Source organism: Gymnogyps californianus, chromosome 28 (assembly GCF_018139145.2).
Source record: "Gymnogyps californianus isolate 813 chromosome 28, ASM1813914v2, whole genome shotgun sequence".
NCBI lineage: Eukaryota > Metazoa > Chordata > Aves > Accipitriformes > Cathartidae > Gymnogyps > Gymnogyps californianus.
Window position 1 is genome coordinate 4,595,310 of NC_059498.1, and position 22,519 is coordinate 4,617,828.

At 47.5% G+C, this 22,519-nt stretch overlaps 1 protein-coding gene across 5 annotated transcripts in view; it reads left to right on the plus strand.

Moving 5' to 3' along the window:
* The window catches only part of KANSL1 (KAT8 regulatory NSL complex subunit 1), a 101,169-nt gene continuing 78,650 nt past the window's right edge, over nt 1-22,519 (plus strand). For 3 of the 5 annotated variants that reach the window (XM_050911735.1, XM_050911739.1, XM_050911738.1), the window contains exons 1-3: nt 1-55; nt 143-302; nt 19,514-20,900. In XM_050911735.1, coding sequence (XP_050767692.1) covers nt 19,597-20,900 — 1,304 coding nt within the window. In that variant the 5' untranslated portion in view covers nt 1-55; nt 143-302; nt 19,514-19,596. Of the gene's footprint in view, nt 56-142; nt 303-8,970; nt 9,096-9,974; nt 10,025-19,513; nt 20,901-22,519 lie in introns of those variants that run through there. The other 2 variants (XM_050911736.1, XM_050911737.1) reach the window with 2 other exon arrangements.

The following is a 22,519-nucleotide window of genomic DNA, read 5'->3' on the forward strand; positions in this document are numbered from 1 at the left end:
GCCTGCGGGCGCTGCCGGGCCCCATCCCCACCGGCCGGCCCGGGGCGGGATGGAGGTAAAGGGGGGTACGGAAGAGCTGGGGTCGCATGTGTCGTGCTGGCTGTGCCCCCCCCTCTCTGCTGACAGCCCTTTCTTTCCCCAGGTCCCGGATTTTTCCATCTCCTCCAATAAATAAATAAGAAACTTGCATACCTACCAGGCGTCGGCAGAGGCTGGAAGGATCCGGAGGCCCTCCCCGCGCTGCCGGCTGACCGCCTGGACCGCAGGTGGCGAGGATGGGCCTGGCCAAGATGCCCGGCAAGGTACGGTCTGTCCCTCTTCCCGCCTGGCGAGGCCAAGCTTTGGGTTTTGCGTACCACCGCGCCGGCCGGGTCGGACACGTCGAGTTGCGTTTGCAGGCGGTGTTTTAGTTCCTGATGGTGCGGGATGAGTCTGGAGCCCTGCACATAGTTTCTTGGCAAATGCGTAACTTTAAAATGGAGGTTCGGGAATACGCCTGAAAACGTGGATTCATCCCGTGTGTGTACATGGCGTTTCTCTCTCCAAAACGGTTCCGATGCCCGTACGTAGTGAAGAGATGTGTAGCCTCCTCTTGGGAGCGTGCGTATGTATTTCCTGGTATTACCTGTCCTTGTATGCAACAGCGTTGAGACATCAAGGTGTGACTTGCCCAGAAAAAGAAAGATCTCCGACTTTTCTTCCCCCTTATTGCACGCATCCTTAAACCCCAGGTTCACATCAATCAGGTCCTTTTTACTTGCTGATCTAATCTGGCTTATACGTGTACTTAAAATATCAACAGAGTTTTGTGTGTACCTGTGAGAATGGTCTCAGCTTTCTCCCGTGAAAACCGAAGGTCTAAACGTGGGTTTTCGTGCTCACGTTTCCGTGCCTCTGGCTTCTCCACGTGCAAAGCGGCCGTAGTGCTTCTGGGTCTGGAGCGGAGGGCGGCGAGGGTTTGCTGATGCTTGTTTTGAAAAGTCATCTCTTACCTTGCTAATGTTATTACAGGTTAAGAATTGTCCCCTAAACACTTAGGTACAGCTATCAAATTCTGTGAAGCTGAATAAAACCTGAAGGGAAGTGCTAAAGGGAAGGATATTTCCCTCTTTTCATAAATCTTCAAGCCAAAGCAGCCTGACTTTAGGCCAATTATGGAGGCTGAGTTTAGACAAATTCTCCTGTAATGGGAAAACCAAAAATCTTTACTCAATCCTTTCACACTGACCTTAGACAAATCTGCTCTGGTATCTGATCTCCAGTTGGCTAACACAACAGTGAAGGCTCTTATTCTTTGTACACGTAATAACAGTAAGTTGTTATGTGGGATTTAAAAAAGGAATTAAAACTCCCTGTTACAGGTTTTGGAGGTTATCACTAAATTTCTTGGAAGTCTGTGTTCCTACAGTTCCTGCTGAAACTGGTAGGAAGTCAGCAGATAGCTTCTCTGGAAAGAGGTCCTTATTTCCAGAGTGCCGCGCACTGATGTGTTGGCTAACCGTGGGTTTAGCATGTGGCTGTGCGGAGCTTGACACCCGTGTGGGTACTTGCGTAGCCGTAGGATGTTGTGATTTCAGCGTGTATGCCAACTAATGAGGGTCTGCAGCAGTCGGCGGTGGTGTTGCTCTAACAAAACGTTCCGATTCCAAACGTGAGCTTGTTAGCCTCGTGCTTCAGTCTGGAAAACTTGGAGGAGTAAAAAAGTAAAATTTAAGAGCGCTTAAGCCATTGTGAAATGGAGAGACAGTGTCATCTTTGTGTTGATGGCTGGGAAAGCTGCAGGTCATGCCCGTGCCGTGCTGCCTGGCCGCTGGAGAGAGAACCCTGGCTTTGGATTTGGGAGGGCACTGAAGGCACCCGCTTTCTCCAACGGAGTGGGTCAGGGATGGGCACGTGGGGGGATAACATCCCTTCTGCTTCCCTCGAGCTGGCAGGAGCCGAGGGGAAGGGGGTGAGCCTGTGGCAGTGGGTCACACGAAAGTCTGCTGGAGGGCGTACCGAGGAGGATGTGCAGACCGTCGTTGTGTCGGGCCGTCACGTCCGCTCGGCATTTTTGCTTAGAGGCGTTCACTTCTTGTGGTGAGGATCTAGTTGGACCTTGTTTTTTTGAATGTATGAGTGTGTCATCTGTTCCTGTGCCAATTGCTTTAAACCTCTGATTAGTACCTATTTGAGTGCTTTTGTATCCTGTATCCCTGACTTGGGCTCAAACTCTAGAGCCTAATATTGTTGTCACAGTTTGCAATGCTTTTTCGTCATAGAAGAGAGCAACTCCATTGTAGCCCTTAAGTTTTATAAAGCTCTTTACCTGCAGCTCCTCAAAGGGGAGGGAGGGTTCCTCAGAGCAGAGGAGCAGGAAGGTCTGCCCGGTCCTTCACATCTAACGGGCACAGGAAAAAGTCTGCAGACTGTGCTGCTCCAAAGCTCTGCGCTGTGGTGGTGGTCGCAGAAATGGGGGACTCGCTGCCTTATTCCTCTCATTGCTATTTCTCTGCGGTCGTCTGGGCACCGATTCTTGTGCGCTAGACTTGTCATAGGAAGTATCGTTAATAAGGAGAGCATGTAGGGACTTGACTTTTTCCACCTACGATCTCCGATGTCTGTCGGCGTTGCTGAGGGTTTGAAGGCAGGTGGATTTGGCCGGGACTGAGGAATTTGCGTGAAGCCCTGAAACTCGGGGCTCAGAGACTTGCAGGTTGTGTTATCTCTGGAACAGAAGCTCTCGGAGCACAGATCTGATCTCAAGATGCTAGGTGACTCTTGACCGTGACCGAAAGAGTAAATAATCTAATATCCTGGTTATTGGCTATGTTTCGGTCTGGTTAAACTGCTGCTCCGGTTTAGGATTAAACTGAATTATAAGCAGCTACCAATAGAGTGGTAATTTTTTCCCTGAGTCTGGAAATCCAAACAGCAATAGAATTGTTCCAAGTGCCCTGCAGCAGAAATAGAAACTAATTCTCCTGTTAGTGGATCTGAGAAAAGCCATGTGAAAAAGACGACTATAACATGAATTAACGAACAGAGACTCTTAAAACTAGTGTTAATCTTGCTTGTGGCAAGCAATCTTGCTTGCTCCCCTCCCAGAGGGAGAGCTTTTGCATCCCAGTGTCAGCAGTGACTGGAGGCTGGCCTTGGGAGGTCTCAGGTTTGCTCTTGACTCACGAGGGGGAGTGTTAGGTGCAGGATTTGGTGCAAGTCAAATCTGTGAAGACGTTCTGTGAGCCTTAGCCACGGCTACATCAAGACTTTCCAACTGGAAGATGGAGGAAGGGTTGTGTTGCGCAGCAGGTATAAATCCAGTCTCCCTCTCAGCCCTGTACCGCTGGTAGCATACCCATGCTTGTTATCAGTTGCTGGGTTCCTAACTAATTCTTCTAACTTTTATTTACATGAAAACTCCTTAATCTGTTTGTCTGTGGTACAGCGGAACTGACTATTACCCCTAGCAGTGGGAACACAAGTGTGAAATGTCTGTGCTGTAACTACACAAAACCCATAAGGTGTATTCCAGTGTTGAGATTTGAAAGCGTTGCCCCCTAAAACTCAATTAGCCTATGTCTCGCGGTTTTATAAGACATGGGCTTTTACATGGTTAGTGCAGGGTCACGTTTCCCTCTCCTTTCCTTCCCCTGCCCCCCATGATATAACTACCTATAACCTGAAATGGAAGGAATGCAACTTTTAAAAAGTTACTTATTCTGCTATTCATTTGTATTTTATTTTACTACTCGCATCATTAAATGTCTGGGATCATATAGTGTACTCTGCACAAAGCATACTGATTTCCATAAAGAAGTATTGCCTTGATTACTGCTGTCATGGTGTTTCTTAAGCAAATACCCAAGAAAACTGGTGGGATCTGAGGCTTACTCTTGCACCTCTTGTGCAGTTTCATACATGTGTTTTGGATGGATCTCAGCCAACGTGATAATATTGTTGGCAATTCATGGGGACCGACATGATATGGGGTTACAACTAAATGTAGATTTGGATGCTTTACCCTCTGCAAGTTGATAAAACCCAGCTATCAGTCCCCAGCTGGACTAACGGCTTGAAATTCAGAGTGCTTTATTGTGAGTACGCAGCCTGCTGTTCTTCTTTGGGAAGTACTTCGCTGTATTCCCCAAACAGGTACAAACAGAAGTTCCCACAAGGACTTTGGGAAGTCAGGCTCTTCTGTACAATGTGCATCAGTCTGATGCAACAGTGTGGAATATTCGAGTACTTTTTGGCGTCACGAGACCAACATCTTTGGCAGGGACTCAAAAATACAGTGGTGAAGTTTGTTTGTTACCTTCGTTAAATAGTCTTACGTTCCCAGCCACTCATTCCTATGGAAACCATAGAAATACATTTCACAGTGGAAACAATATATTGATTCAAAATAGCTTATTACTATGTCATAATAACAAATGCCCCTTAACTTCACAGCAGATTAAAATAATTTCTCCCCTTGCCTGGGTAACAATAGAGCTGTGACCTTGAGAGGTACCGGTGTTCCATAGACTAGAGTCTCCAATATGAGAACAAGCAATGTGTGTTGTCCTTGAAGTTCTGAATGTCTGTATCAAATAACTTGATCTAAATCATCAAGGGGGTTTTTGAACAAGCAGTGTTCCATCTTATGTGGATCGCTTGGCTTTTTTAGTGAGTAGTATATCAATTTCCTGTTTATATCAAGCAAACTAAAACTTCATCCATCGATCTAGAAGTCCCCAAGGAAGATGCAGGTTTGTGGCTCGACCTTAGGATACGTTAGTAGAATAGAGACCTCCCTGATCAGGGCAGTATCAGGGTTGCTGAGCTCTACCAGCTTCTGCACTATTTACCTTCATGTGGCTCTACTCTGTGTTTAAGGACTTTGCTCTTTTTCTTTCCTTTTTAGTGAGCATTTTCAGAATAGCTGGCTGGGATGTGCTGTGTCCGTCACGGCTAAGGAGTGCCTTTCTTAATGTCAGTGGACACTTTCTCTAATGTTGAAGAAGAGTATCGGAAGAACAATGATCACTGCAAAGGTCTCTTGTTGTTGCTACAGCTTATCTATATTTAGCTTTAAACCAGACAGGTTTTGCATATTCTGAAGCCTCTGTGGCTACTGACATTTGAGTTTGCTGCTTTTTGTTAGGATATCTAATGAGGTTGCAAATGAATATGCAAAAGTTGTGGTTGTATCTGTAGGGAGTCTCATCACTGTCTTCTTTGGTGGCCATTGCCTTCTCTACCTTCAGGATGTTTCTCAAACTGATCTAGCATCTTTGCAGGCTCAAAAGTCTCCCTTCGTGTGTCCTAGCATATTTGTTAATATAACTATGTAGAACTATGCATATACTTATTGTATAGAGACTGCTAAATTTCTGAGGCAGGTACAATCAAAGCAAGTCGTGAGGATTAATAGGTAGAGGCAACGAACGTGTGTGGGAAAGACGAGGTAACGCTCAGGTATGAGCAGTTGAGTACATAACACTCGCCATATATTGAACCCTGTGATTTGTGTGTTCTTGGCGCTTTGCAGAAGAGGGTGACTTCAAAGAAAGACTTAAAGGATGATGCTGTGAAAATATGGATTCACTGGGGAGAGCTCCTCTTGTTCATGTGGGGCATCTCGACAGTAGTAATGAAGCTGTGCGAGGGACTCGTGGGCGAGGGTGGCTGGTACAGGAGTAGCGAGGTGACCTGGAGGAGTTGTTGCGGCACTGCTTTGAATGGAAAATGGAGGCTGGAAGGGCTATAAAAAGGTATGTGTCAGAGGCCAAAGTTGTATTATTTTAGACTGCACAGCAATTTTTGCTACATCATCTCCAGATCAGGTTGGCTGATGAAAGCTGTAGATATGTCTGTGCTGCAGGAAGATCCAGATCTGTAGATATGTCTGTGCTGCAGGAAGATCCAGATCTGTACCAGACTGTCAAGCTAGAGATCTCGGCTCTTGGTTAGGCTTGCCTCAGTTACCAGAAAATTCTGCAGTGCAGAATGAACAAAAGATTAGAAACTTTATTGCACAGGAATTTTTTTTTTTTAAACTTCCTCCACAATGAACTGCCTTCTCTCTTCTGTTCCAGTAGATAAATGCATGTGTTGCTACTTCTGCTTTTTAGCTGAACTGAATTCTAGGTATATTTAAAAAAAAAAAAAAAAAAAAGGTATGTATGCTGTTGTAGGGTCCTGTGTCCTGGTGTCCTAAAGTGTGGTGGGGAGGAACAGATCAGGAGAAAGCATGAAGCTGCTGAGATCATCGTGCGACTGTCTTTCAGAAACACTATTTCTGTTACCCTTAAGAATAGAATATATTCTCTGTGTGACCCCGTTCTGTGCTGGTTATGGGGTTGCTGATAACACACTGTCCTGATGTCCTCCTTGGCACTGTTTCATCACTGACTTAAAGCCCAGTTGAAGGTCCCTAGACTCATTTTTCAAGGTTCTGCATGAAATTGCTGAGGCTGGGTAACTGGTGCGTTGGGACGGGGGATGCCCATCTAGGAGGGGAGGACTGTGACTGCAAGGGACAGCGTGCACAGGAGCAGAGCTGGTTGTCTGCAACTCCCTGCTAGGGCATAAAAACCAGCATTGGTGTCTCTGCTGTCCTTAGTGGGACACTTTTCTTGAAAACCACTTAAGTATGAGCTGAGTTTTGAGTGTTTGTGTTGGTCAGCAGAGATACAGTTGGTATCTGGGCTCTTGGGGTAGCTTGGCCGCGAGCGTAGGTGGCCACACAGGCCCTTAGGAAAAAATGATGAAATGTGTTGCCCGTGGATTTCCTGATCCAAAAAAACGGCTGTAATGACAGTTCCATGGCATGGTTTGTTAAGCAATATGTTGGATTTTAAAGAGCAATAGTAGTATCTTGACTCTGTATCTCCAAATGCTTTTTAAAGGAGGGGAGCGTTGCTTTTCCCCTTGTGTGGCGGTGGGATTTGAAGCAAGAGGAGGAAAGAAACTTGTCTGCGTGTGCTGCATAATCCAGATCAGGATTGCCCATACTGACTACAGAAACTGTATTCATAGGTCTTACCTAATTCTGCAGTCGAGACAGTACAACTTTTATTTTTTGCTCTAAACCCAACTCCCTAGGGCAAGTACTCCTCTCTGATGGTGTATAACAGCATACACTGCTGTAGTTTTTTCCCTTTGCAGACAAATGATGGTATAAAGCACTTTTTCATTGGCATAACTGCATTCCTACTGTAGAGGCAGCATAACTATAGTAAGGGGAAAGTAGTGTGCTGGCTGCAATAGATAGCAAATCAAAATCGACATGTAGACCCGCCTGAGGGGGGAGCGTGCCTTTGCCTGGCAGCAATATTGAACCGTTTTGTGGCACCCCGAGTGTGTCAGGGGAACGTGCACGTGTTGGCTTCAGCTGTGCTGGGGGACAGATCGGTGTCAGCCTCGTGCAAGTGGCAAAACTGAAGGTCAAAGAGGTGAAATGGCTTCTGCAGTCTCAAACTAATTCTTTCCTGCTCGGCTTCCTCTCGGTGTGTCCTGCGCATGTAGTGAGGTGGAGTTTGTTGAGGAGGGGGAGAAAGTATCCTTATGGTGGTATGAGAAACCCTCTTCTGCTCAGCTACAGATCATACTCTTGAGGTTTCCAAACCTGCGTCTCCTTATGGCATTTGCTAAAAAGCCTGTTTGTAGCCTTTGACATCAGGGGCTGCAGATCCCCATGTGCAGAGCTGCTGGGAGCACGCAGACCTCCATCTGCGAGCGCAGGAACCGGGAGCCCTCGAGGGGACTGATACGGCGGGAGGTGGTGCAGCCTGTGGCCAGGACTGTATTTTGCAGTAACGCCTCCCAAAGCTGGGCTGGCTTTGGGCGGTTTTGGGTGCTCTGGATTTAGGGATTTTAGTGGAATTTTTAGGGAGAATTTTGGGGAATAAAACTGAAGAGCCTGGCAGGGGGAATGCAAAATGAGCCTGTAAAAAGCTCCTGGGCCTGCAGGTGGAGATGGAAGAGCGAGATGTGTTGGTTTTGGGGGGGGAAACCACTTAAAACGGTGAAAGTTTTTCTGCAGGGAGCGGGTTTTGGATGGAAAAACGGGAAATGCTGGGGGGGGGGGAGAGAAATGCTTAAACCAGTGACAGTTTCTGCAGGGAGTGGGCTTGCCCCCCCCCCCCCCGCCCTGCGCTGGCGGGGGTGCTGCGGGGGGGGGGCCAGACCCCGCGGCGGGACGGCGGCACGTGGCGGGGCGGGTGTCGGACTACATCTCCCGGCATGCCCCGCGCGCGCCGCCCCCCCCCCCCCCCCCCCCCCCCCGCGGAACCCTGCCCTTGAGCGGGGCCGGGCGCGCCTGCGCGCTGCGGGGCGAGCGCCCCCTGGCGGGCGGCGGCAAAGAAGCAGCCGCCCGCAGCGGCGTACGCGGCGGCCGGACAATAGGCGGCGGGTCCGCCCCGCCCCCGTCCTCCCTCCGCCCCCCCCCCCGTCCCCTCCCCGGCGGCGGCGGGGGGCGCCCCTCCCGCACTGCAGCTCCTCCGCGCGGCGGGCGCCCGGCGCTGCGGCGCGGCGGCGGCGGGAGCTCGGCGGGGCCCCCTGGCTGCAGGCGGGCGGCGGGCGCGGTGCGCGCGGCGGCCGGCGGGGGCGCTGCGGCGCCCTCCCCCTCCTCCTCCTCCTCCCCCCCCCCCCCCCCGGTGCATTCTCCGGCTGACGGGAGGGGGAGGGCAGAGAAGGAGCCCGGCCGCCATTTTCCGAGCCGCGCCGCCGCCGCGCTCGCCCGGAGCGGGGGGGAGCGGGGGGAGAAGAAAAGCGCCGCAGCGCCCGCTCCGCCGCGCCCCGCCGCCCGCCGGGCCCGCCCCGCCGCCGCCGCCCAGCGCTCCGAGCCGGGGGTGGGGGGGCCGCTCCCCCCCCCCCCCCCGTCCCCCCCGCCCCAGCCCGGACTGCGGCCGCCGCTCTGCGCCCGCCGAGGGAGACGGGCGAGCCCATCCCCCTGCCGCCGGGGTCGGCCCGAGCGGGCGGGGGGGCGCCGGGGCTGCGGCCGGGGCTGGCGGCGCCCGCCCCGGTTGCGGCGCCGCGGCTGCCCCTCGGCCGGGGCTTGTTTGCAAACTGCGCCCATTTTGTGGGGGGCCGAGCCCGCCCGGACCGCGCTCGCCGCTCGTCACGTGGTAGGTGCCGCTCGCCCCGCTCCGCTCCGCGCCCGCCGCCCCGCGCCTCCCCCGCCGCCCCTTTGTTAGCGCCGCCGCGCCCCGCCGGGCCCCGCTGCGGGGCGGCCGCCGCGCCCCAACTTCTCCGCCTGGCGGGAGGCGGCACCCCCGCCACCCCCCCCCGCCATTCCTCCCCATCCCCCCTCCCCCGGTCCCGGTGGTGGGGAAAGTGCGGGGGTCGCGGCGGGGGAACCGGGGGCGGGCTGACCCGCCGGACCGCTCCCCGCCGCCCCCGGTGCTGCGGCTCCTTCGGGCGGGGTGGGGGTGGGGATGGCGCCACTTTAAATTGAAATCCCCGGCCCGGAGGCGCCCGGGTGGGCGGCGGGGTCCCGCCGGGCCGGGCCGGGCTGGGGCCCCTCACGTGGCCGGCGGCCCCGCGGCGGCGGAGCCCGGCCCCGCTCCCCCCGGTGAGGGTAAAGGGACCGGGGCGGGGGGGGGACGCGACGACGACGGGGGATCACCATTCCCTAACCTGCGGGGGGGGGGGGGGGGGCACACGCGAAGTTTTAAAAGTAAACAGAAAAAAAAAATTAAATTGCATAACCTCAATCTTGCAAAACGCGTGGAGGGGAGCAGCTCCTCCGTCCCCACATCCCCATGGAAAATATGAACGTAGAGGTCTCCGGTAATCCCGGTGGGCTCCCGGCGCTGTCACCAGTGTCTGCGTGCGGGAGCCGTGGATGTGTCACGGTGCGCTTTCCCCTTCTCTCGGGGTATACAATAGCGTAATTTTTCATGTGGGTTTGAGCTGCTAAGCCATTTTCCTGTATTTACTTTCCGGTTGCTTATTTTTCATTTTATTTTTTTCGAACTGGCCCTGCCGATCCAGAATTATTTTTCTCAAAACAAGCTGGAAGAGCACGGCTATCCTGAAACGCTTTCCGTGATCGGTACGTGTGTTTACTTCCATCACGGGATTAGCATCTTCCAGTGCTTGATTACAGAGAAATTTCCATCCTTTTGGGTATAAACGGGGGTCACGTAAAAGGAAAAATACGGTGGCCAAATTTATTGGAAACTAGTCTTATTTTCTACAAAAAAAGCAGACCCTCCTTACAAACTGAGATGTCATCTCTCCGCTCGTTAAATTTGTGTACAGGTGGATCAAAACGCAGGCATGATATAGATTATATTGCCTGTTACGTAAAATGCACTTGAATGACAAACTGTAGTTTTCCATGAAACCGGTCAGGATATGGGAGGAACTGCAGGTTTTTTATTTGTTTTGACTGACCATTATATTTTGAACTGGTTTGGGCCATGTCTGTGTTCGCGGTTACATCATGTCATGTGTTGTGTACAGTGTGATTTGTGCCTCTAAAAATAAGGCGAGGTAAAAGCCCGTTTCTCGGAGGTAGGAAAGTAGGAGAGTACTTCAGCTGTGGTACGGTCCCGCTGACGACAGGGATATCAAACGCTTTGGGGGGGCAGTTAAGGTGTTACGTGTCTGTGTGTGTATGTGTGTGTGTGACTAAACCTCTGCCGTAGTTACAAATCCAGGGATCTGTTTGTATATCAGCGTTTTCTCTTTAAAACCATATTTGTCCTTTTTATAGCCTTTGTTTTCATGGAGGAACCTCTGATGCTCTTCCCCTGCTTTAGCGTAGTCCTCTTGAATTTTGATTCTGGCATGGGAACAGTGTGGGTAGCAACGCCGTTCGATCTGGTTATATTATTTCTTTAATTGAGAAGTCAGCAGCCTTTTAAATCGGCGAAGGGGGAGATGAAGCAGAGTCGACCCAGGGGCTGTAAAGGTGAAGCTGGGGAAACCCCCGATCTGCCGGTGGGACCAGGATCCCCGGGGCCGCTCGCTTTTCCTTCCCAAGGTGTCCGCTATCGGCCACCGTCAGGGACGAGATACGGGCGGCATGTTTTTTGGCGCGGGAGGGATGGGTATGGTTGTTTTTTTTTTTTTTTTTTTTTTTTTTGTAGCCACATTGCCAAGGTAGCACAGCTGTGTAGGGCTTAATGGATTGATATGCTGCAGGAGCAGTTAATTGTGGAACTTGGTTGTGATACTGTTATAGCTGATTTGTAATGATTTAGCAATGAGGATGGCTTGTGTTCCCTCTTCAGAGGTGATAAAGCAGCAGATGACCAGGCAGATGTGGCTGTGTGTTGCTCTTATGCTTTTTTTTCCCCCCCTCTTTTTCCTTTTATTTTTTTTTAATGCTGTATTTGAGTCTCATTTGCTCTCAGACATCATCCGGTAACTGGAGAACTGGTGAAATTCTGACATCATGCAAGTCAGGGGTGAAAACTGAGCAGTTCTTTGACCAAAGTCACTTCCTTTTGCTCTGTTTATAACTGTGTTTTTGTGAACGCAACTGCCATTATCTAATGAACACTCCGAACAAAGACTGTCTCTGGAGTTTCAGCACTCCACCCTTTTTCTGCTCAGGCAGCGAGTGGTGTGTGTCCTTAGGAACCTCAAAAGACTTTTCCAGGGAGGATAAGACTTAATGTATAGCGAAGTAAAGATAAGACCTGAGGACTTCTTAGGCCCTACCAAGGCAGGGAAAGGGTGAAGCTTGGGGAGGGAGGAGAAAAGGCGAGCAGCACATATTTTGATTTGTGGGCATTCCCCGCACACCCCCCCCCCCGTATAATTTTCCTTTTCTGGAAAATGATATTTTTCTGGAACTCTTTTTTGAGAGTACACCAGTGATAGCTCTGCCCACCCCCATTTAACAGCACCTGATTTTGCATTTTTTTGTTTTGTTTTTTACTGGACTGTGTGGGAAACAGGTGGGCCAATTTATGCCTAAATGGGAATTTAATTCAGCGGAAGTGTCTCTGGTGGATCACACACTGATTAGACCAAATAGTAAGTAAGTTCTGCACGCATGCCTGTCTTCAAAGTGTTTATCATTTCATTAAAAAGAGCCTCTTAGCATTTGGGCAGTCAGAACGGCAGGTGATCTGAGAAGCACCGTTTCCGTTGCTGCATTTTTATAAATACCGTGTCCCTGCTCACAACTTCCAGGAATACAATGTCTGTCTGGAATGAAAAGCAGCAAAGACTTCAGCATGCCGCTTGGTTTGAGAATCCTTCCTTGTTAATATAAGTTTAGCTGTGTCTTCAGGGATGCAGTTTTCTGTAACAAATCGTTTAAATTGGAATAAAGGCTTTCTGTTTTTTCTCAGCTGGGCGAGGAGTTGTCATACTCAAATCAGCAAGAGTCCTGGTGATGCAGGACTTGAGTAAACATAATTCCATTAAACCCGGTGCGTGTTCCCTTCGGCCTGAGTTCAGACCCGTGTTTTTGGAAGAGGATAGTTTGGATAAGGTCCTGTTCAGGTTTCAAAGAAAGTTAGAAGATAAGTATGTATCTCCCCCTACCATGAACCGCTGTTAGCAGATGACTGCCAAAGTATAACTCAGTTCAGAGAATGAGACAAACAGCGAAATGGGATATGCTAATAGCTGTGAAGACTTAATTCTGGAGGACAGAGTTTTGACAGCATAGTATCTGAATTTAGTGATGAAACTGTGCTGTTTATCTAATAAAATGAGGAAAAAGGATAACAAAATCGCATCTGAAGAGAGGAAATGGGAGTAGCTGGCAGCCTGAACAGGCCGCATCTTCATCTGTTCCTTAGTTAATCTCTTGCTGCAAACTTAATTTTTGCAAATTTGGTAGAAAGACAAATATTTTAAAAAAAACCTAGCTATTTAAAAAAAAGTTTAATTGAAATATATACTTCTGTATCGGGAGCTGCTTCGGGCCTCAGAGACGTTAGCGGAAGATGGACCTTAAAGATTTCTCATTTTCAGCTCTATCAAACGTTGGGAGTCCTCTCTCTTGACATCTTTATAACTTCCTGTTGAGGTCTGCAGCGACAGAGGTTATGATGGGAAAGGTTACCGTGAAGTTGCCTTACACTAAATGAGAAACAGCAAACTGAGTTCAGGCTGTAATTATGGCCCGTAAAAAGGAACCTGTGATGTGTGATTGAACATCACCTTCTATTAAACGAGTATCTCTGTTCTGGAGTTCATGGCATCTTGTTTTTAGTTGCTGCCACGGCAGTCTTTGTGGATTGTTCTCTCTCCTCTGAGATCCGAGGAGCAATAAAAGCTGAGATTTGCAGTTAGCTGAGCATACGCATCCTGGAGAACTGTGTTATGAACTCTATTCAAAATAAGGTATTTAAACTCAGCTGGAGATGAGCCTACCAGGTTGGGCAGGTATCTAGTGATTGGAGGCACTTAATTCTGCTCCTCTCTGTTCTGTTATTGCCTCTTGAGGACATGGCCAGTTAACACAAGGCACTCTGAAAGACTTTTTGTAGTGACAGTCTATGCCTTGTTTTAAAATATGAAGTATTAAGGTGGTGCCATGGGTGGGGCAGGGGGGTTGTAAAAGTTTTGGTAACAATCTCATGCTTTTGAGCAAAGGTTGGTGTAACCGCACCTAGTGAATGAAAATGTGTCTTTAAAATTAAAAGGCAATTCTGTTTTTTGTTTAACTTGCTCCCTGAGTCCTGAGTTCAGGTTTTCATATTTCCTGGGCAACTTGCCCAGATTATGCGAAAGAAAAACAAAATCTCTCTGATACTGGATGGGGGGAGACCCGGATTTCACAATTAAAGCCTTTTTTTTTTTTTTTTTTGGTCTCTGTCAGACTGCTTCTTTGTGCAAATGTCCCATTATTGTTTTTTAAACCACATTTCTTTTTATTTGACTGTAAACAGCAACTTTGTTCTGACGAGTGACTTAACAGCAATGGGTATTTTTATCTCCAGCCACTTCATTTTCCAGGTGAAGGCATTCTTGCTTGTAATTATTCAAATTTCCAGACTTTTGATTGGGGAAATGACAGTTAATCTTGCTTTGTGGCTTTCGTTTTTCTTTCTGACATCATATTGATAAAACCTTCTCTACCTCAGATTATGTAATTGATTTGTTTTATTTATATCCAATGAGAATTCACAGGCATAAAAGAAAATTATTCTTGAAGAAGGAGGCCTCATGTTGCTGTTTCTAGAGTTGACCAAAAGACGCTGCCAGTCGTGTGGACCAGCAAGTGGAAACCAGCAGCTTTTATTTTAATCTTGAGGGCTTCTGGTCCGAAACAAAGGCTATAAAAGCGGAGCTCAGTAATATCTTTCTTATTTGCTCCAGTGCATAAGTACCGTTCCCTGGGATGTTCTTAATATTAAAATTCTTATTTTTCCCAGAGAGATTAGGTGTGAGTCTGTAGTGTTAATATATGTAGAAGGTACTTGTGTATATATTGTAAAAATCTGTGCTTCTTATGTATGTTCTTAACCTTTTTTTCATTAATACTAAAAAAAAAAAAAGCCTGTTTCCCAAATGTAGGTCATTATAAGCGTACAGTCTGCCAAACTGCACGTGATAGCTGGCTTATCAATAAGTTTATCATACTGTACTTGCCTGTCACGTTTCCTTAATTAAAGCTTTGAGAGTTACTTCTCATGTAAATCTCTCTCTAAATTGGTAAACATCTGTCTTACAACTATAAAATGTTGAAAGGTGATAACAGAAGGCATGTAGAGGATCTGCTGTGCATAATAGGTGTAACTTTTGGTAGGTGTACATTTTTGATGTGGAAAATATTTCTAGGGCGCAGGGTGTTAGCTTGTGTGTTGAGTACCTACATTTTAAGTTAGTCTGACTGCTGAGGTTAGAAGCATAGATGATGTATTTCGGTTGCAAAATGAAGTGTATAGGGATTTTATTCTAGCAATTTTGTTGTGTTTTTTTTTTTTTCTAAAAGACGTTTGTAACCACATGAATTCAAGAGTTGGCTGCACTCTTGATTCATAGTGGGGGAGGAGAGGGGAAGTGGGAATTGGTACAATACTCACTTCCTTCAGGGTAGCTTTGCCTTTACTGCTTCTAATGCAACAGCACCTTCGTGTACATATCCTCTGCAAAACCTTTTTGTTGGGTAGGACAGAGCTTTGGAGGTGAAGGAGTTTGTGGGTGGTCGTGTAGTCAGTTGGGGGGAGGCTTGCATCTAACACAGAGGTTATTTGTCCTTTACATGCGTGTTGAACTTAAGTCTCTGCGTGACCAACCCATAACCTCTTCTGTCTTCATTTCTTCTGCAAGTTGTAGGAAAAGGGGGAATGTGCCCAGGTGGGTTTGGGCAAGTGCCTCGTAGGAGCGGATCTGGGGAAGTAAGGAGGCCTCGCAGCAACTATAAAGAGTAGTCCCGGTGCGATTTGGCACGTGATGAAACTAGACAGTGTGTGCAGGAATTTTGGGTATAACGTCAAGGGTTTAAACTGTAATTCAGGGAAAATAAATACATAAGGTAGTTGTGTGTGTCACCAAACAGTGCTGGGAGGGATCGAAGGCAGAGGTAATGTAGCCAGGCGGGTGCAGGGCTCGGTGGCCTGAGAAGCACGGCCATGGGGGGACTCGTGTCCGTGAGGAGACCTGCTGGTGGGAGGGCATGGAGAGCCCTTCAGGAGAGAGACTGGAATGAGTGTCTAGATGGGTATGCAAAGGAGAGGCTATTGATTCCTCCTGTGTCCAGGACTCAGAGCTCCCCTGGTCTTCTCATGAACTTCACTGGAAGCACAGGTGCCTGGTTTCTCCCCCTGAAACTCTTGTCACAAAGATTTCAGATGGCAGAAACTTCCTGTATTCATTTTGGGCTTATTTTCTGACATGTTGCACAAAATCATGTGCTTGGAAGCCCAGTTCTCCTTTCAAGGTCTGGTTGTAAAATTGGGTTTTAAAAGCAGACGGTCTTGAATAAGTCAGCATGCTGAAGGATTATTTTCAGGGGCGTTGTGACCCGATAGCTGCTCCGGGATATAGTGTGACTGGGCCCATTCCTCGTGCCTTTTCTAACGTCCTGTCGTTGCCTTGACGTTATTCCTGCTCTTACCACTTTTTAAACACAGAGAAGAGGGAAGAGTTTGAATGTTGGTGTAGTTGACGTGGAATTGTGGGTGAAGCCACCTGAGTAGGCCTGGCGACTTTCCTCCCTTGGTGGCCTCGTGTGCACTCCTCAGGAAGTGAGGGAAGATGGGCGAGTTACGGTTACCCTGTTTTCACCTGCTTACTAGAGCCTTTCATCTTTCCTCTGTTAATTAATGCTAACTGCTCTGGCAGTGCTCTAGTTTTAAAGCGAAAATGAAGAACATGCGTGTGGATTTTGAGTATTATCCTAAGACACGTTGTAAACGCCATGTTGGCCTTTCAGAAGAAGCTCCTTGTGGATCTTCCCAAGTGAAGTCCAGCACAAGATGTTGTGCCATGGCTGCTGTACTGCAGCAGACACGCTGTGGTGGTGGAACTGGAGCGGTAATCCAGTTAGTCTGACAGTTGTCTACTAGCAGGACATCTGCAGGAGGAGAAGCCTCTTGGTCACGTGCATGTCAGCGCAGGTGCTGGGAGTCGTAGACCCTTGGCGGAGAAATGCTGAAAAAAGGGACCCATGGGTGCTCACATCAATCTACTAATGTTGATGGGAGATAGCAGTTTGGGTAGAACTTGCCAGCATGGTTTGAGTCCCAGAGGCAGACAAAAGATTCAGGATAATTCTTGGAATTACTGTCTAAATTCTCAGAACACTCTGAAAGTTCCTCAGACTGTGTACATGTGAATGACCTTTCCTTTTCTTTATTCCTCCCTCCTGTGGTCCCCTCAGAGAGCTGCCTTTCCACCCTCTTCCCTCCAATTCCCTGTTAGAAAGAAATTACTGTGTAATATGGCTTTAATAACAACCAAAACTTATAAACAGAGCAGGGGGAACATGCTTACAAATGTTCCTTAATGTTTTTTCCAAGGGTTGCTTGTAAGAGTAGAGATCTAATTCAGTGTTAGAAAACCCAGTGCTGTCTAGCACGCAGATAGTTTATAAGGACTTAAATGAAATAAAAAAGATACACCCAATAACTTTTGGAGGTCATCTTTAAGCTACTGGAACAAAGCCTTATTCTTAAGGGAGGCTTTCCAGGCTTCCAAAGTATTTTGAATGCTGTCCACCCAACTACAAGTGAAGCCAAGGAGGGTTGGAGTAGCTTAGTAGGAGGATTTTCTTTTTAAAGTGAGTTTGCTAACCTGGAGGAAAAGGCAGTATGAAAGTTTTGCTTCCGTTTTCTACTTCTGTTAATTTAACTGAAGTTGATGACCTACGAATTTGCTCTAAAATACTCTTCAGCCTAGGTAAAATCCTAAATGGCTGCAATATAGTGCAAATATGTTCATGAAGAATCATTGCATTCAGCACTAAGTGCAAGTTTTTCTGCTTTTTTGCAGTGTGGGTATTTCCTAAGCTGCTCTTGATATCTTGCAGTGCTGTGGTGGTAATTGTGGTCTTCCACAATGATCCAGTCTTCCTTTGGAAGACAGACCAACATGTTTCTGCAGAACTGAGAGCGCCCGTTAGAACAGTCATTCCAAGTGTACATGTCTCTGTAGTGAAGGTCTTGGAGGCTGGAGTGGGGAAGTCCTTCATTCTGACAGTCTTCCTCCCTCCTCTCCCAAGGGCGTCTTAGCTACAAGTAGAAAGTTCCCTGCAAGTTCCTTTTTTAAATTTTTTTTTTTCCTTCTCCCCTTGAATAGTCATGTTCAGTCTTTATGGACCCAAATGGTGACTAAAAGCAATTTTCAGTGAGTGTGCAGGAAATTTTTAGGCATGCGGTATCCTTTTTTTCAGTAAGGACAAGGTATAGTTGATAACAAAATATGCTAAATTCTGTCAACAGGGCACTTCTGAAGTCTGAACCCATCTCTAGTACTTCTGTTACAATAGCTTCAAAATTTTTTTTTTTAATCAGTTCCTCTGTGAGTGTATTCTTTCTTCTGTGTCTTCTTCCTCTGTGTCACCTAACTGGGTTTGGCGAGAGAGTTAGTTAGCAAGACTGCGGATAGTCTGAATTGTAGACCTGGTGAGGAGCCTGCCAGTTGGCCAATGTACATGCTCACTGGAAACCAAACAGAGCAGATAAATTTGAGCTTGTCCTGTGGGCCTTCCCTTCATGGCGTTGTGGGTTTGTTTCTCTAACTCGTCTCTGACTTTTCACAAAAATTCAGGTTTTAGTACTTAGTGTTTTTCAGCCCTAATGTCTGTCTGTGGTCCCTGTTATGGGGAAGCACCTGGTCTGACACTGGGGAGCAACTGTGGTGCAGCTGAATGAAGCTGGAAACAAAACTGGCTGTTAAATTTTGCTCATTCAACATATTCAAACTTCAGATAGTCCTCGCTTTTCCTGTGAAATGGTATATTAATTTGGTCATTGGGGTGCGTTAATGAACAGCTACAACAAGCTTATGCAAATTTATGTGAAATTAGAGGATTGGCATATCAGGCAAGAGATCAGGGCAACTTTTTATTATTACATTGACATTGAAATAGCTTATGAAGGTGCTAGATAAATTTTGCAGCAAAAGGAAAATAAAGTAACTGTTGCACTGTTAGCACAGCCTGTGCTGTGGGTTATGCGAATGCAGTTTAATAAAAGGCATTAAAAATCACTGACACTTCTAGTGGTAAAGAAAGTACGTAAATGACCAGAAACTTAAAGGTGGGTGGGAAATGGTTGCAGTGTGCATGAATGAAGAGTCTTTGGTTACTTCTCTTAACTTGTTTGATCTAGTTGAGTTAAGCCATGGCTTGCTGTTACAGTCAGAGTGTAGAACTGCTCTGTCATGGTGTGTGTGTGGGTTAATCTTTATCCATGTTCTTGAAAGAGAAATGGGAATAGCTAACACTGGAAATCACCTGGCTTATTCGGAAATGTACTTCTGGGAAAGTAGGTTTCATATACACCAGGGAAAGGACTTCAAATCCAAGGCTTTCAGGGAAGCGGTGCGGTTGCCAGTGGATGTGGGGTGGTGGGGTTTCTTTAGCTGCTGGGAGTTTAAGCACATGGAGATTTATTCCCCTCAAGGCCTGTCTCTGTTACATGTGATAGTTCTAATTTGTCATTTTTAACGCACCTGAGCTGGCAGTAGAAGCAGTGAAAGTTGTTCTATAGATGTAGCTCAAGGATTTTAAAGATGAAGTTGGTTGAGCTGCTGGCATTGAGGAATAGGTGTAACCAGGGCCAGATCTTTCATGAAGGCCTGGAAGGATGCTGGTGTGCTTGGTGGATGGACTGAAAGATGAGAATAGTAGTTAACAGGCGGGCGCTAGCTCTGGGAGATCCCGAGGACCAGCTTGCATGGTGCTACTTCTGTTTTTAGCTGCCTGGTGCCCGGATGGCTCCACTGAGCGCAGGGCTGATGGTCACAGAGGGAGGATGCTGTGCTGAACGTGGAGCTTGTGTGGCTTTACCAAGAACGTTGAGTTGATAAGTCTCGCTGCTGTTGTCCGTCTTTTTTTTTTTTTTTTTCTTCCTTCTTCTATAAGTGCAATGCCTAACTTTCTCTTTTCCCTTCCCTTCTGTAGGCTGCCCTCAGGAGAGGCAGTGGGAGGCAGTGGAGCTGGCCTCGGCACCGGGAGAGGCTGGACTTCCCGTCTCTCTGTGCTGAATGGCTGCGATGGCGCCCGCTCTCACTGACGCAGCAGCTGAAGCTCACCACATCCGATTCAAGCTGGCTCCCCCGTCCTCCACCTTGTCGCCTGGCAGTGCCGAGAGCAACGGCAACGCCAACAACATCCTCCTGGCTGCCAACGGCACCAAAAGGAAAGCCATTGCTCCGGAGGATCCCAGTTTAGATTTCCGAAACAACCCTACGAAGGAAGAGCTGGGCAAGCTGCAGCCGCTAGTGGCCTCTTATCTCTGCTCGGATGTAACATCTGTTTCTTCAAAAGAGCCTCTGAAGCTGCAAGGAGTCTTCAACAAGCAGACAGTCCTTAAATCTCACTCTCTCTTATCTCAGTCCTTCTTGAAAACAAGCGATCTGTTGGGGAGGCAACCAGTGTTGGAATTCACTTTGGAGAATCTAAAAACAATGAGTACTAATAGCCAGCCACCTCTCCCGCAAGCGCCTGTAAACGGCTTGGCCAAGAAATTGGCCAAAAGTACCAATTCAGACCATGAAAACTCTAGTTCTCTGAATGGTGGGAAGTGTGCTCCTCCTTCTGCTGTCCTCCAGGGTGTTGACTATAATGCAGGAGGTTCTGAATTGGGGGACTTGAAGACCGGGTTGACCAATTGCACTCTTCCACATAGAAGCCTTGATGCAGAGCACACAACTCCATTTAGCAATAATAGCACTGCAAACAAATCTTCCCTTAATTCCACGGAGCAACAGCGGGTGCTCGAGGGTGGCAGTGGAGAGACTAGGTTGCCCGGTGTTGCTAGTCACTCTGACTTTGGGAGCAGTAAGTTGGAGGAGCAGAAACCTTCTCTGTTGGCTGGTCACCACAGTGCTCTCGACTCCGAGATGAGGACGAGGGCATTGCTGCGACGGCAGGCAGACATCGAGAACCGTGCCCGCAGGCTGCAGAAACGCTTGCAGGTGGTGCAGGCAAAGCAGGTGGAGAGACACATCCAGCAGCAGTTGGGTGGCTTCTTGGAGAAAACTCTGAGCAAGCTTCCGACTTTGGACCCCCTGAGGCATCGGAGCCAGCTGATGTTGACCAGAAAAGCAGAAGCAGCCTTGAGGAAGGCTGCGAGTGAGACAGTTACTTCAGAAGGCCTAAGCAGCTTCTTGAAGAGCGATTCAATATCGGAAGAACTGGAGAGATTCACGGCCAGTGGTATGGCCAACTTGAGATCCAGCGAACAAGCGTTTGACTCGGATGTCACTGACAGCAGCTCAGGAGGAGAGTCTGACGTTGAAGAGGAGGAACTGACCAAAGCAGACCCAGAACAACCCCACGTACCACTGTAAGTAGCAGTCATGCTTTGCTTTCCTCTGGGGGGGGGGGAGAGCGAGGTGAAAAGTGGCGGATGGAAAACCTGATTTTTGTAGGAACACTTCTTCTTTGATGGGCTTAGATCAAAGAAGTAATTGTTAAAACTAGCGTGGTGTGATTTGCAGCACACTTCCTAGTTCAGGCAGCACATGCAACATTGAAGATAAAATTCTTCATGCATACGGTCGGTAGTCATTGGTGTTCTTGTGGAGCAGCAAGTCCCAGAAATACTGGCTGGCTGGAGTGGTGCAAGCATGCTGCAGATACAAACCCAGAAGACTATAAACAGTTCTCTCCATGATGTGTTGGACCTGTCCCCTGAAATGAAATGTTTGTCTTTTTACGATGGGAATCTTTGTTGTAAACCAATTATTTAAAGTAAGGCCAGCCTGAATCTTTGCAGCTGACAGCATACTTGTGACTGGGGAAATTTTTTATTTATTTATTTATTTGTTAAACGAACTGCCTGGGAAAAAAGCCTCTGAAAGGATTTGGTTCAAGTGCTAGTGGAAATGTGACATGAGTGTGTTCTCTTCTTGAATCTGGGAAATTATTGTTGGGAATTTTCTTCTTGTCTGAGAGTTGCATTAAATGATGACAACAGCCTCATAATTATGTTGTTAACTGGATGCTGTTTGCGTAAGTATTAGGTGTCAGTTTGTGTGTGGAGGAGGAAGATCCTTGTCAAGGCAAAAGGTCTTGGGACAGGTCAAGGAAGAAGGGAAATTTTTCTTCCAAACCCAAGAATTTTCCCTAGGAGTGCATATCACAGTATTTTGCACAAATCTCTTAAAAGGCCATATTCTGTGTCTAGTCTGTGTAAAGTCTTGCTTGCATCAGTAGATGATCTCTTTCACCTCAGTGGACCTATTGAACTTAAACCTCAGTCTGTGAAGTATAGTTACAGTCGACAAAAAGCTCCCTGCAGCAGTCACAGGGGTCCTGTTTGGAATGCGGACGGCTTTCCAATCAAGGCTGGAAATAGTCACCAGGACTTTTGCATACCTGCGCTATTCTGGGTTTGTTCAGATCTCTGTGGAGAAATAACGTATTTTGATACCTGTTGTCCAAAGTAATGTTAGTGGCTGGTCGAGTGCTGCGTGACACAAGTTTTACTGAACTAGGTAGGTGGACGTGAACAGTGTGTGTGCTTGGTAACTTCAGCATCCTCCAAAAACACACTCATATGGATGAGTGCTGATAAACAGATGTTACAGCTCTTGAATATTCCAGCTAAATGTCACATCATGTTTTGGGATGTTAGCATAGGATGAATTTCTGTATGTGAAGTCTTAAATGTGGCATGAGTTCGGCTTTCTCCCAGTGCAAAGCTAGTAGCTGAGCATGTGATCCCTGCTGGCTGGACATAAAGGCGTTCTTGTGCTGTTAGAAAAGAGAGTTTAATAACTTTATTCCTGTACTATTTATGTACACAAACTTACTGTTGGGATTAGTAGTAAAATTGCATTTGTAAGTATTGTAATAGTTATTAGAGGAGACATTTGATTAAAATTCTGTCCAAAGTAATATTAAATTTCCCATATTGTGGGTTTCATAGATTCACGTGTTGTCTAGCAAAGTGAAATTTCT